This window comes from Sinocyclocheilus anshuiensis, unplaced genomic scaffold (genome assembly GCF_001515605.1).
Source record: "Sinocyclocheilus anshuiensis isolate Anshui unplaced genomic scaffold, SAMN03320099.WGS_v1.1 scaffold61, whole genome shotgun sequence".
NCBI classification, from domain to species: domain Eukaryota; kingdom Metazoa; phylum Chordata; class Actinopteri; order Cypriniformes; family Cyprinidae; genus Sinocyclocheilus; species Sinocyclocheilus anshuiensis.
Window position 1 is genome coordinate 432,978 of NW_015536473.1, and position 15,442 is coordinate 448,419.

At 35.5% G+C, this 15,442-nt stretch overlaps 2 protein-coding genes across 2 annotated transcripts; both read left to right on the forward strand.

Moving 5' to 3' along the window:
- The first annotated feature begins 4,379 nt into the window (after nucleotides 1-4,379).
- Nucleotides 4,380-7,481, forward strand: LOC107704068 (zinc-alpha-2-glycoprotein-like). The gene is made up of 7 exons (XM_016506948.1): nucleotides 4,380-4,527; nucleotides 4,741-4,983; nucleotides 5,134-5,400; nucleotides 5,675-5,953; nucleotides 6,123-6,245; nucleotides 6,569-6,637; nucleotides 7,293-7,481. Exons 1-7 carry the CDS (start codon nucleotides 4,425-4,427, stop codon nucleotides 7,469-7,471), a joined length of 1,263 nt encoding a protein of 420 aa, XP_016362434.1. The 5' UTR covers nucleotides 4,380-4,424; the 3' UTR covers nucleotides 7,472-7,481.
- A 1,687-nt stretch (nucleotides 7,482-9,168) lies between these two features.
- On the forward strand, nucleotides 9,169-14,825 carry LOC107704584 (class I histocompatibility antigen, F10 alpha chain-like). Its single transcript, XM_016507584.1, has 6 exons — nucleotides 9,169-9,172; nucleotides 10,024-10,260; nucleotides 10,420-10,689; nucleotides 10,999-11,277; nucleotides 11,517-11,626; nucleotides 14,763-14,825. Exons 1-6 carry the CDS (start codon nucleotides 9,169-9,171, stop codon nucleotides 14,823-14,825), a joined length of 963 nt encoding a protein of 320 aa, XP_016363070.1.
- The last annotated feature ends 617 nt before the right edge of the window (nucleotides 14,826-15,442 follow it).

The window sequence follows — 15,442 nt, forward strand, 5'->3', positions numbered from 1 at the left end:
AGGTTCTTATGATCGAGGCGACGGTGAAGCAACTTAAGTTTGGCTGAACTCATTGCCCAGCCTCCCTCATAGTCATACCATGGACAAGGACATGGTCAACTAGTGGCACGAATTTCATCTGAGACTCCTTGTCTCCTTGCCCCTCATCCTCCTCCTCTTCCTCCACTCCTTACTGCTCTTGCTCATCCTCCTCCTCTTCCTCCTCCTCCTCCTCTTCCTCCACTCCTTACTGCTCTTGCTCATCCTCCTCCTCTTCCTCCTCCTCCTCCTCTTCCTCCACTCCTTACTGCTCTTGCTCATCCTCTTCCTCCTCCTCCTCCTCCTCTCTGGTGTCCTCGACCTTTTCAATCACATCTCTCTGGATCCATTGTTCCAAAACTGAATGAACTAACTTGGGCTCTTTTATCTATCTATTGAAGGTTCTGACTGGTGTGTGATAAATTTTGACTCTTAGTGTTTCCACGTGGGTAACTGTGTGCTAATTGAGCTCAAGCTATGCTGACTTGAGTGAACAGTATTGAATGCTAGTACTTTCTAAATGACCACATGGTGTAAGCACTGAGAAATGAAGGGATTTGTGTGTAGAGTTTTGCAGTAACAGTTCACCAAATCTGATTCATGTGTCAAAAAGGGGAATAGTGTTTATAGTTTAGGGTAATGGGTGTGCTTTTTGATAAATGGCATTATGGTTTTGAAATTTTAGTTCAAAAGCCTGGGGATAGTGTTTAAGCAATCGAGAAAAACTGTAATTATGCTGCATTTCATACTTTCAGGTGAAGCTGTTTATTAATGTGAAAATACTATCTGAAGATACTGAACAGAGACTGACCTGGGTCTTTCTATTGATTCACAGATGAATGTTGATATCATTATTTGTTCATGCGGAAGCAATTCTTCAGAATATTAAATATCAGTATCCATGTTCAGCATCCCATTGTGTAAGTTTTCATATCATAAACCTGTCATAAAATGATTGTTTTTAAATGTTCGATTTTCATTGACTGCTTACACAATGAATGTGGTGTGTAATTCAGTCAACATGAATGAAGTTCATTCAACTTTGATGTGTTGGGTTATTAAATCATACATTATGTTGTTGCTTTTGCTTGGGTTGAAGACAGATTTAGCATGCAAAGCAAACTGTTGCTGGCTAGTAGTTAGCCAGCCCATAGAAACTAATGAGATCACAAAATTAGGAAATTAATCATGTTGGGGATGTGATCCCCCCCATTTTACACAAGTCTGTAAAAAGATGTTTATTTGAATTTGTCTGCACTCAAAAATTGTTCGGATACTGCAATCACACAATTTCAAAACAAAGCAATGTGCAATTTCAGACAGGTGTAGTTTTAATCCATAATAAAGAATGCTTTTACAAATTTAGTTGTTTTGTAGGTAAAAAAAAAAAAACATCAGTGAAAGACAACAAACAGCATATTACACAATGTGCAGTTTTGTTGTTAATGCAAACATCTTCAAAAATAACACAAAGAACTGTGCAAATGATCGCGAACCATGCATTCCCTGAAACAATTGTAAAGTGCATTATGTAACAAGGAACAACCATGGAAATGCCAAAAGGTGATAATCACATAGCATATTTTAGACACACATAGCTGCAAATAGATAGGAAAGAATTAGATTAAATACATTTCTTAATACTTTGCATAATTTACTCCAAGACCAGGATTGTAAAACACTGGTTTAACGTGCATAATACAATCAAGATGGGGGTCACACCAGCAGGGCAAGCTGGTTGGAGGTTCTTTTCAGCTCATTTTAAAGGAGAAATGCTGAAATATTTATGGCACAACCAGACAATAGCCATGGTTTGCACACAGCTGGTGCTACTCGCAATAAAGGCATAAGAAAAATAAAGTTTAAATAAACCCACTTCTCATTGACACTTAACTTCAGCATCACTGCTGTACTGCATTTGCAAGTTTTTGGCTACAGAAAATATTCATACTTTCTGTACTGTTCATACTGTTATTCTACATATTTAAAGCTGAAGTACTGCAGTTTTTCTCAATTGCTTTGGCACATTTTTCGAAACAGCCTTAATCTCTAAGTGCAATGGTCACAACTGTTTGCTAAAACATCAGAACCCTATTGCATGTCTGCAAAAGGTAGTAACTCACCCAAAACACTTAATTCGTGCTTCAAAATCTAGTTATTGTGTCAGTGACTTGACCAATGCCACCAAAATAAGAAGAGTTTTTGTCATTGTGTGAGCCACAGTGGTCAAAATGTTTACGGTATTTATGAAATTATGTTTTGTTAAAACTTCAAATTCTGTTTATGGTTTTATTTTATTATCAGATTGCATTACATTGTGACAGTGCCTCTGCCATCTGTCTGTAAATGTGTGAACAAAATAGGACAGTTTTCATTAGAAAATTCCTGCAGGAAGGAAATATTATGTGGAAAATTAATGGTGAAGGGTTAGAAAAACGCAGCTCTGGTCTGATATTTACGGTGACAAGTAGGCTACATTCTACAATAAATCAATCAGATCTTCTGTTTAACTTTTTAGCAAATAATTTTTTTCCGGACGTAAATTTTAGATGTTGTCATTGAGGAATTGAGGTTTAGAATGATATATTTACACTGATGGAATACACGGCTGGAAAACGAAAGTGTAATTTCATAAAGCAGCCAGTGAGGGCATCAATGCGATGAAGAACACCTGGAAGAGAAGGAACAAACTTCCACTTTAAAAACAGCCATTTTACCATCGCTGATGAGGAATATAATGTAGCGATCTAGTATAGGCTATTTTATTAATAAAAATCGCGGAGAAGCGTTGACAACAAGTTTATGTGTGTGTGCAGCGCAATCTCTCTCTCTCTCTCTCTCCGTGTTTGTGTGTGTGTGCGCGAGCGAGTGATGTGTTGGTTAGTGTGCATCAATTAAAGCAGCGCATTAATATAGAACGGTGATTAAACTGACTTGAAACTACATGTGCATTAAACTGCATGCCTGCCAGCCAATCAGAATCCAGTATTCAGACAGACCATGGAATAAATAAATAAATATATGTGTGTGTGTGTGTGTGTGTGTATATATAGATAGATAGATAGATATAGATATATATAGCGGTGAGTGTATGAAAAGTGAAAAGTTTACCAGCACTTCTGGTAAAGATCTGGATGTAACCCCAGTGTGGCCTGGCCAAAAACCTGTCAAGAGACTGCTTTTCTTTTAAGTCTTTGAGTCTGTGTAAAACATTGTCTGGAGTGCTGTGCAGTGCCTAAGGATTCTCAATAGCATCAAGTATGTGTTGTTTAATTTTCTTTTTTTAAATAAATTGAATTTTAGAATTATTAATCATTTATGTAATTGTCGTGTGATTTATATAATTTATTGACTTTATTATTAATATTATTATTTTCTGTCATTGTATGTTTAAATATTTTAGATTACTTATTTTCTCGCTCTTTCAATTCTTGCTGTTGTTTAATCTTATACAGTAATTCTGTGGTTTAAAGGGATTTCTCTTCAGCAGTAAGCAAAAAAAAAAAGAATGTCTCTATTTTAAAGGTTTTTAACGTCACATGACAATATTGTGAAGCAGTAATTTCCCATTGCATATTTTTCTTGTGTGTGTTTTTATTATATTTATCTTGTGTCTCTATAGTGTTCCTGGCTGTACCTTAATCATGCAATCAGTGCAATTCACAGGGAACATGTATTGATCAAACTATCTACTATGCACTGTATGACTGGTAAAAGTGTCTGTCAGATGCATACTGTAAATGTGCCTTTAGACAACATGTCTTAAATGTGCAATATTACAAAATAAACAAGTCTTGAGTGAGAGTGTTTGTAATGGACATGGGAACATCTTCACTGATATCAGACACTTCTCTCAGCTCATACAGCAGCACAGTTTAGAGAGTCAGAAAATAAATAGGAAATTCAATAGATTTTGAGATTATGATGCCTAAAAATATGTAGGAAACTCACTAGGTTTTGAGATTATGAGGCCCAAAAAATGCTGTTAATATAATAAATTCAGGTTGATTTCATGCACTCAACTAACACAGCTTTGTTTAACTTTTAACCTTTTTTTTCTTTGAATATATTCTTTGAATATATTGAGATGAAATATTAACCCTGCTGTATTTGATACTCTAATGTGGAAATTAAATCTGAAAACTTTTACTTACGTTGCTTATGTACTTATGTTCACAGTTTATGCTCTTAAATAGTGTGAAAAAAACTGTGTTTGAAGAGAGTTTAAAATGAGAATGCTGTTAACGACGAATTTAAATAGTTTTAGGTCAGGACTTTTCCTGAAGGAGCTCAGAAATGAAAGTGAAAGTGTGAATTCATAAATCCTCCAGTGAGGAGCAGCAAAGCACTCAATGCAACCCGGAAGAGACGAGCTTTTCCGTTCAGGGAGCTTTTCCAAAATATAAATGGAAAAGGCTCTAGTTTTTAAACACTTTCATTGTAGCATGTTTTTGTGTTTTGTGTTTATTATTTTATTGTTTCACTATTTTCTTGGCGATGCGCTGCAAGGTAAGAACACAGTTATTTTACTTTTCAGAAAATGGCGACCTACAAACTGCAGTCCCTAGCAAACATACTAGTTTAATACTATTATAAAATCGCATGTAAAATACAATTTTACAGTATTCCTTATAGTGGAGTTTGAGATCAGGTCTTAAATCAGTTTTATCCACATTTTGTCAAGTTTGTCATTGCACGTGTTTTATACTGTCTGTTCCTCAGAGAAACATCACCTGCACTTCAAGTTCACAGCCCTTTCTAAAGCAAACACACTCCCAGAGTTCAGTGCTGAGGCTGTTGCTGACAGCAGACGGATCTTTCACTACAATAATAAAGAGAAATCCTGGGTAAGAGAGAGTCTGACTGAAGATGACTCTGAAGCTCCTGTAAAACCACCTGAGTCTAGAGACTGGTTCATGCATCAGTTAAAGACTCTATCAAACTGTGCAGACTCAGAGTGTTCTGGTGAGTTTCACGCTTTACTCATTAGTTATATCAGACATGTTGTGAAACTGCATATTCCTGCATAAAACATTCATTTGTTTATTTATTTGAGACTTTTGCACAGTACTGTATACAGTGTATATTGTCATGAGTGTTGTTCTGTGATTGCAGAGCTCCATGTTCTTCAGAGAATAACTGGCTGTGAACTGGAGAAACTTCCTGATGGACCAGTGAATCTGACAGTATTTGACGAATATGGATTGGATGGAGAGGATTTTATTGCCTTTAATTCTGATGCTCTGCAGTGGATTGATAAAAACCCCAAAGCTAAAGAAACCAAAATGAAATGGGACCGTCAAACAGAACGCAACCAACTCCTGCAGCATTACCTCCAGACCTGCATGAACTGGATCTCCACATTTAACAACAACAGAAAGAGTACATTCTAATCAAATCACTTTAATTAGCTGTAACACGTCTTTGTGAGCGTGAAATAAGTTCAAGAGGTTGTCTAATTCTCTCATTGTACAGAGATGTAGATTTATCACCATTTAGTAAAAGAGTTGAAAATCATAATTTTGAATTATCCTTACTTTGTGTTTGATATAACTTTCTGGGTTTGTATCTGAAATTATTATTTTTTTCACACAGAACCAAATTATTTGTAAATGTTTATTTGTTAATTGCATTATTTATTTATTTTTCTGCTCAGCTCCACCGGATGTTCGTGTCTTTGCAGTGAAAGCTCCTGGTGATCAACACAAGCTGCTTCTGAGCTGTCTGGCCACTGGTTTCTACCCCAGAGATATTGAGATGTACATTAGATTGTACAGAATTAAAATTAAGGACCAAACATTATCTGGAATCAGACCAAATGCTGATGGATCCTTTCAGCTCAGATCCAGTGTGGAGATCGACAGAAACCACAAGGAGTTTTATGACTGTTTTGTCATTCACAGCAGCCTGACAGAACCAGCTTCAGTAGAATGGGGTAAATATCACCAGAAACTAATCTTTGATTGAATGTGTGAAAAATGGCTTTTATACACTCTGTGTGAATAACAGATGAAACTCAGTACAAGTCACTTGCTGGTCACACACAATTACAGCTGCATTACAAATGCATTTTCAATATTTGTATTTTTATTTATTTTTTGCAGCTGGAAATGGTGCTGACTGTGAAACAGAATCTCAGTGGGCTTTAAAAGCAGTATTAATAACAGTTTCAATTCTAGTTCTCGTTGTGATCTGTTACTGCATCTACCAAAGGAAACGGTTAAATGGTGAGTTATAAATATTCAACACTTTTGCTTTTTAATGTTTAGTTTTTAAATAGCATTGTTTTAAAGACCTTTTTTAAAAAAAGTATGATGTTATATTTTATTGGATGATCACGAACTGCAGTGAGTTATAAATATTCAACACTTTTGCTTTTTAATGTTTAGTTTTTAAATAGCATTGTTTTAAAGACCTTTTTAAAAAAAAGTATGATGTTATATTTTATTGGATGATCACGAACTGCAAGGAACACAGCAAATGAGAACTGCAAAATTGCTGTATATATTCAAGCTAAAGCTTTTATATAATCTACTGTATTTTTTTCTAGGTCAGTCGAGAGGTTATGGTGATCAAACTGGAAGAGAGATGAGAACCGAGCGTTGTCCTTCACACAAAGGTAGGGCTGCCCCCTTAATAGTCAACTTAACATGAGTCGACGAGAAGAAGCTAGAGTAAAGGCTAGTCGACTAAAATGTTTAGTCTGTTAATTACAGAAAAAATTGCATTGAGTGAAAATAGCCTTATTGGGACAATAAAGCCCTCCCTAAACCTACCCAATAAACACCGATGAGGCACTTTATTTTAAACTTTTCAATTTTTTGCCTTTTCTATGTGATATGTAATGTGAAAAGGGTGAAGAATGAGATCGGCAAAAGACGAAAAGGCAAAAAAAGCATGTCTGTGGGGAACAGATCGATCCAACCACTTGACTATATTGGGAACAAATATGACTTAATCATTTAAACATATTTAAAGGGTTAGTTCACCCCAAAATTGAAATTCTGTCATTAATTACTCACCCTCGTGTCGTTCCAAACCCGTAAGACCTTCGTTCATCTTCGGAACACAAATTAAGATATTTTTGATGAATTCTGAGAGCTCTCTGACCTTCCCATACAGCAATGTAATTAACATGATCAACACACAGAAACGGTAAACTAGTCCATGTGACATCAGGGGTTCAACCGTAATTTGAGAATACTTTTTGTGTGCAAAGAAAACAAAGCAGGGTCAGTTCTATCCTTTCTTATTATCTGCTTTGTTTTTTCTAGGTCAAATGAGCAGTTATGATGATGAAAATGGAGGGCAGATGAGACTTCACTCTGATAGAGGAGAGATGTCCAGTCCTGAAAGTAAAAGAAGAGAATGCTATAATAAGAACGGATCATCTCCACGCGCAGATATCTCCATATCTCCGAGATGCGAACAGCTTGTGTTTTGTAGGTCCTGATTAGAAATTATGTTTGGCATGTAATATTTGCTATTTATGTGACAGTATTGTTCTCTGTGGTAGTTTCAGGGAAATGAAAATGGTGAAATAGCAAATGACAAGTTTATGTTAAGTATTTTGCACTGACATGCAGTGCAAAATACTTTGCAGTGGACCATTTTTACATTTCACTTTTGTATTTTCATTTGCTCCAGCAGCAAAAGTCATAATCCAAGATAGCATTTATTGACTTTCTTAATTGATTACTATCAGAAGAGAAAGATGTCAAATTTGCATCATTTTCTCAGCTGTTGCATTAGATAAGCTCATAAAACAGTGTGTACTATTGTGTACATTGGATTTTTTTAAATGTTTATTTTAAAAAACTTGAGGTTTATTGATGTTTTGATGTTTACAGTGTTACTGATTGTGAAACAAATCATCACAGTTTGTGAAAAGGAGTTGTGAAAACAACAATTGCACTGTATTTTGTGTTGCTGCTTATATTGTTAAACGAAGTGTATTTCACCAATATTACATTTTTTAGAATAGCTTTGTTATTGTTACTTGAATGAAATGTGTTTCCAATAAATATAGATATATCTTTTAGCCACGTTTAAAAAAATGTTTTCCCAAAATTGCAAACCAGATATTTTTTCCCTGTAATTTTAGAACGCTTTGTAAACATGTTTTAAAAAAAATCCAATATGTACATTTTTTACTTGAATATTAAAAAATTCTGATTTTCTATGTTTTTGAACTGCAATGAAGAGTTTGGGAGCCAAATGCGAAAAAGCTCTACCTCCTACCTACCTCAAAAGGTCTTTATAATCGAAAAACTCTTTAGATTATTAAAATGTTAAAATGATTATTAAAATAAAATATGTTTAGTCACTGAAAGGTTTTTTGGTGGAACCAAAAAGTGTTCTTTCTATAGCAACACTGTGAAAACTTTTTTGGAACCTACAGTAAATTAAATTTAATCTTTTTCAGATTTAAGTATTTTATTGTCTACACTAAATCAAATGATCTGTCTCCGGTTATCTAAAAAAATATTTTTTTTATTTTTTATATGGATGATCATCCTGTGCTTCATAGTTGGAAGCATTCAGGGTTGACTGTTCCGCGTTTTTTAGTCGAATTGGGCTACTTTTAAAATCCTGCCAAAAAAGAATAAAAACAACAACAAAAAACAGTGATAGTATGATGAGTTTTGTGAGGGATGGGAAATGAAAGCAGACTGTAAAATTGTGAATAACGCGTAACAGTGACGCAAGTATGTTGGTATGGGAGTGGCATGTTTTGATTGGCCTTTGGGCTAGTTTTGTAATGCAGACCTGGCAACCCTGGGAGGCAACATCAACTGATTTTACCTCTGTGTGTGTGTGTGTGTGTGTGTGTGTACTGGTTTATATATTCTGGTGGGGACTTAAACCTGACTACACACAGACTCATGGGGACTCGTGTCACGGTGGGGACCTAAATTGTGGTCCCCACGGGTACAAAAGCTTATAAATCGTACAGACGTTTTTTGAAAAGCTAAAAATGCAGAAAGTTTCCTGTGAGGGGTAGGTTTAGGGCTAGGGTGTGTGTGTAGCCTGTGACTGTTCATCGGTACCTGTCCTGGTCACCTGGACGAAGTTGAAAGATGATTGAAATATGAATTAAAAAATGTTTAATAGGTTCTAGTTTAAAACATGTTTTATAAAGAAATAGGAATGGGTTTGTTTTTATTGTTATATCATTTTAAAAGCCTGGTGCAGTGAAAAAAAAAAAGGCTTTAAAGCGTTACACCGCGAGAAACAGCGTTATGAATCCAACAAAGTTCAAGAGTCTATAAAAAACATTATGATGCCAAAGTGAAAGCATATTTTCTTAGCGATAGATGCTATTTACACTAAGTGACAACAAAAGTATTTTCTTAGCGATATGCTGTTTACACTAAGTGAAAATAGGGATGTTCTATTTTTTATTACGTAAAAGTTGCAGCCTATTTTCTTTGCAATAAGTGTAAGTAGCTAGATACTATTTATACTTAAGCAGTGGCAGGTAGCTATTTGCACCTCAGTATTGTTGTAGATTAACAGGATGCAATAGTAGCGTGTAAATGATTCTAATGATTAAATAGATGTCGCCTTATTGCTATAAAGCCCTTCCTGCACCTACCACTAACACCAATATACCTCATTATTAAACATGTTATGCATATTAGTTCCACTTTTCGAATACTTTCTTAATTGAAAGCAAATGCCTTTCTGATCTGATGTGTGATAAAGTTTGAAGAGCAAGTTCGGCAAAAGGCCTACTTGTATGCATCAACAGCTACCCCACTGTACGACTGTTGTATGCGGCATCGTTTTTGATTTTGTGTGGCTGAATCAGACATTGCCATTAAAAAGACGAAGCGCCGTATTTATTAAAGAGGAGAACAGAAATATGGTCATTCTAAGCAATTTAAGAAATCATGGTTGGATGCTTTTTTATATAGTCATCACATACATTATATCAGGACTTTTTGTTTGGACAAAACATGTTGTGTGCATGTTTGTTTTCATAGTTTTTTGTGTTTTCAGTGAAACATTACCTGCACTACAGGTTTACAGCCCAGACTAAAGCAGACACACTCCCAGAGTTCAGTGCTGTGGTTGTGGTTGATGACAAACAGATCAAACACTACAGTAATGAAAAACGAGTCTGGATTGTGACTGAACATGACTGGACTGAAGCTCCTGAGGAACCACCTGATTCTAGAGACTGGTTCATTCATCAGACCAGGACTCTGTCAAACTGCGCATACTCAGAGTGTTCTGGTGAGTTTAATGGTTTCTCTTGTTAATTAATTATCACACACTTTATGAAACTGCATATATTCATCTACAAATGTATACATAATGGAGAGAGTAAATTGTTCATACTGGAGATTTCCATGAACTCATAAGTTCCTCATAAATGTTGTTCTGTGATTGCAGAGCTCCATGTTCTTCAGAGAATAATTGGCTGTGAACTTAATACATTTCTTAATGGAACAATGACAAATCTGACTGCCTTTGACAAATATGGATTTGATGGAGAGGATTTTATGGACTTTAGTTCTGATGCTCTGCAGTGGATTGATAAAAACCCCAAAGCTAAAGAAACCAAAATGAAATGGGATCAGCAAACAGAACGCAATGAACTCCTGCAGCATTACCTCCAGACCTGCATGAACTGGATCTCCACATTTAATAACACACAAAAGAGTAAGTTCTAATTGCATAATTTTAATTAAAGTGCCCTTATTATGCTTATTTACAGGTTCATAATCTTGTTTATGGGGTCTACTAGAACATGTTTACATCATTTAATGTTAAAAAAATGGATTTAGTGGATGCTGTGTGTCTGTTTGTCCTCTCCATGTGCAGCCTTATCTTTTATTCACCTTCATGTTGTTGACTTTATTTTTTCTGTGCAACATGAAGATAAATAATGTTTTTCACAACACATAGAACCAAATTATTTTGAAATATTACTTTGTTTTTTTCATTATGACTTTATGCTTTCTTTTCCAGCTCCACCAGATGTTTGTGTCTTTGCAGTGGAAGCTCTTGATGATCAAGGCAAGCTGGTTCTGAGCTGTCTGGCCACTGGTTTCTACCCCAGAGATATTGAGATGAACATCAGATTGGACAGAATTAACACTGAAAACAAAACATTATCTGCAGTCAGACCAAAGGCTGATGGATCCTTTCAGCTGAGAACCAGTGTGAAGATCGACAGAAACCACAAAGGATCTTATGACTGTCTGGTCAATCACAGCAGTCTGACAGAACCAGCTTCAACAAACTGGGGTAAAATCCCAATTCAGTCTTGTGTGAATGTGTGCAGAATGGCCTTTATACAGCAACACTGCTTCTGCGTGCATTTATACATGCAATACAATTTTTGTATTGCATGTATAAAATATGAAACAAATAATACTAGTCAATGCTGTTAATATTGCTTGCCACAAATAAATACAGTTAAAGTGCCTCAGCTCATGCCAACATGTTCAATGCATTTATACAGTTTTTTCCCCTTTATTCTGCAGGTGGAACATGTTTTGACAGTGAAACTCTATGGCCTGTTATCGTAGGAGTAGTAGTAGCTGTAGTTGCAGTTCTAGTGTCAGCTTGTTGGCTTTGTGTAAACTATCCAACGGTGAGTTCTAAATATTCAACATTATCATTGTGTTCAAATATCCTTGTTTGAAAGACATTTTAAAGTGAACGAATCATAGATGGACCTATTGACCGCATATGAAATATGTGAACTGATTTTTGAAGTTAAAATTGTATGATGTTTTCAATGTTTAAAATTTACTCTGTAGTTCAATGTGTGATACATTATTATAAGATTATATGCATTAACGTACTGAATTCTACATTTACTAAAACAAGATATCTGTATCAAGCTGAAGTGTTTATAAACGTCTGCTGTATCTTCTGTGGGGTTTTTTTAGGTTATAGGTACTGCTATTGTAGCATCATCGAATGCAAGTTTATACATCCTTAACTATGTTGATGAACAAAACGAACTGTGATTGGTCTGTTGAATATTAAGAGAGGAGTCGCACTACTGAGTGTGGTTTCTACTCCGGTTCCACTCCGGGTTTTCTGAATAGCAAACCTGTCACCATTTCAAAGTTGTCATTTTGAATCCAACATAAGTCATTTGTGTGATACAGCTTTTTACAGTAGGCTGTCAGTAGTACCAACTCAATTCTGTAGCCGCTGAAAGACGACTGCTTTCAAACGCTCCTGTGTATATTTGTGTGTGCGCTCTGGTTTCTAATAACAAAGGCAAAGGTTTAAATTGACAGTGAGTTTTTTGCATATTGTAGTTTTGAGTATTGTAGCCAACCACAGAGATTTCTGTTGAATTCAGTGGCCTAGAGATGTACTTGCTAAATTATAATTGACTGAAATGCTGAATTGAAATATTTTGCATTCTACTAATGTATTGTGAGATTATGAGTTTCATAAAAGAGAGGGACCTTTGTGTACCTTTATGAAAACAGAGTGTTTATGATTACTAGGCTACTAGTGGTTTTCAAGCTGAAATTGTGTATAGCACAATTTCAGTAACTGTAAAATGTGTGTTTTAGGTATGGAAGTGGCATATGTTGAGTTTTGACATTTGGATGGGGTCATTGGGCTTGTTTTGAGCTATATGTGGCCTTTGGGCCAAGACCTGGCAACCCTGTGTCCAGGCATGAGTTTTGGGCCATATTTCATTTTTAATGGTCTTAACATTCCAACAATAGAAGGCAACAAATTGTGGTGTTAAGTATTTATGTAAATTAATTTGTTACTGTACTTTCTGGTTACTTTATTAATTATACTGCATATCAAAGATGTTAGAAATTTTTACGCTGTACTCCAATATATTTGTGATGAGCAATGCAATTACTTCTTACATTTTGCATTGCACCCAAATTTTTCTGCCACACATGAAGTTATATCGCCATCTACAGGGCATTGAATGTACTATATGTTGTACTTTTGCCCTGTCTCACCTAAACCGGACCAAACCTGGCGACTTTACGCAAATGCGAGTGCATTAGCTGATAGTTGTGAACCGCAGGTGTTTTATATATGAGATGAAGACATGGGTGCATGAGGCCGAAACCAGCACGTCCAATGCAAGTAAGAATATTTCATTTTACTTTATATATATATATATATATTAAAGAGACCTTTTTGAAAGAGAGTGGTAATGGGGGCTTGTGATTTTTTTTTTTGAGAGGATATTATGTTGTAATATTGTTCTATTATTTTTAAATGTCTTACTGCTACCTTGGCCAAGTCTCCCTTGTAAAATAGAGATTTTAATCTCAATGAGACTTCCTGGTAAAATAAAGGTAAATAAATAAAAAGTATGAATGTTTGTAGATGTTTAAGAGGTTGCTGTGTCAAACTTGATTTACTGTAATTTTGAGGTGTTCAGTTTCATTTTGATTTTAGAAAATAAATGTGATTGCAAATCAACTTTCTTTGTTTTTTTACTGGCATGTCTCTTCGGTGTTGAGGACTAGTGCATCTTTGAGCCTATAAGAACGAGAAATCAAGTTTTTAGGTTTTTTTTTAGTTTAGATGCTGAATCCGCACTGCTAAAAAATTCACAGACATGTGATAAAGCAACATTTCTGTTGTTTTACCTTCTTGTGATCTCTTAAATTTATGAAATCTATTCTATTCTATATTAGTTCTGACTGTAACCAGCAGAGGGCAGCATGAACCTGTGTGTCTGAGAGTCCAGGGGTCTCATTTATCAAATATTGCGCAGAAACCATCCTAAATTTGATCTTACGATCATCTCTCAGATATGCGTACGTGCGATTCAAAGAATTCGTACAGAAAACGCGCGTACGCCTCTCTTTCAGATGTGAAATCTATGAATCGCAAATGATCTTGAACTTGCGCGCAATTACTATTTGCCTTGTAAACGACTCCAAATTAATGTCATTAACATATAAAAATTCACCAGTCATCGTCCAAATTCTTTATTAGAATAGCGAACCGCAATAACAGCTTACGTCTCCAAAAACCTGCAGTAGCCTACTCCAACAAGAAAAAGTGCGTACGTCTGCTCAGACCCTGACCATTTATCATTTGTCAAATAATTCACAGCCACGTCAAAGGCAGTTTTAAGCGCACGCACACTCTAAGATCACATCTGTGCGTATACGCACGCTTTTTATAAATGAGGCCCCAGAACTTTACAAACATGAAATTTAAAGCTTTGTGTCCATGTCTGTTATTGCGCGTTTTATGTAGCCTATTGTCATGTTGGGACAAAGCACAGTATCTGTTACAGATGAGTTTCTGTAACAGTGTGAATAAAGCAGTTTTCTTGACACAGTTGTGTGAGGAATCTAAGAAACATTTTAGAAAGAAAAACGATGAGCTGCATTATAAGCAGTGGCTCCAAATCAACCTCAACACACGAGAAATTATATAAGTACACATTCCACAGGTAGGCAAATTATTTATTAACCAGCATGCAAAAGGTTTATTAGAATAGTTTTCAACGTTCTCACAGTATTTCTAGTATTTAAGGATGCACAATATATCAGCCATTAATATATTTAATTGTTTCCACCTCTTTTAAGATTTAGATCTTCATTTAGTGCTATTCTACAGGGATAATGATAGGTCATGGCCAGTTTTAACGAAGTGAAGTTTGTTTTGAGATACATTTTACCTGGCATGTAGAAAAAATACACTGACATGCAAAAAAAAACAAAAATTCTCATCACTTTTGTCATGTACATCTGAATTTTATGTTTCTTTAGATCTTCATGATCTTCAGTGGAGGCACAGTTGTGCAGTTGAACGTCACTCTAATGGTTCAGTAATAGTTCTTCAAGGCACTGATGAATACGCCTATGATGGCTAGACCTTGACTTTTGACCTCTTTTTGCACCGGAAACCTTTAGTCCTTAATGGCATCATCTGGAAAAGAGAATCAGTTTCCACCCTGGAGAGCAAATGTGTGGAAACGTTAACCAGCTTCATTGTCCTTCAACAAGAGTTCGTCATGGCAGGTGAGTTTATATATCTTTGATTAAAACCATGCAATATTAGATAGGCATCTGAATATTCAAAAGAACTCTTACCATGTATAAAATTCAGATGCGTTTATGCCGGTATTATATGTGAAAAATAATTACAAAACATATTTACCCAGCCCAAGAAGATGGGTAAAAAAAACAAAAAACATTAGAATCAGATCATATAAGCTAGTACACATAGACAACAACAACAACACACAGATAATAAAAAAATAAAGATATGTGAATAAAATACATGTGTAAGTGCTGTCAATCGATTTAAAAAAAAAAACGATTAAAACAATTTACTACCTTTCACTGGTGTAAAAGCATGCAAGGTCTAGAATGAGCTGCAAAGTAGACCTGACTGATAGCTACATGAGACTACATCAGTGATCTATCATCATCTCAATCACTTGGTT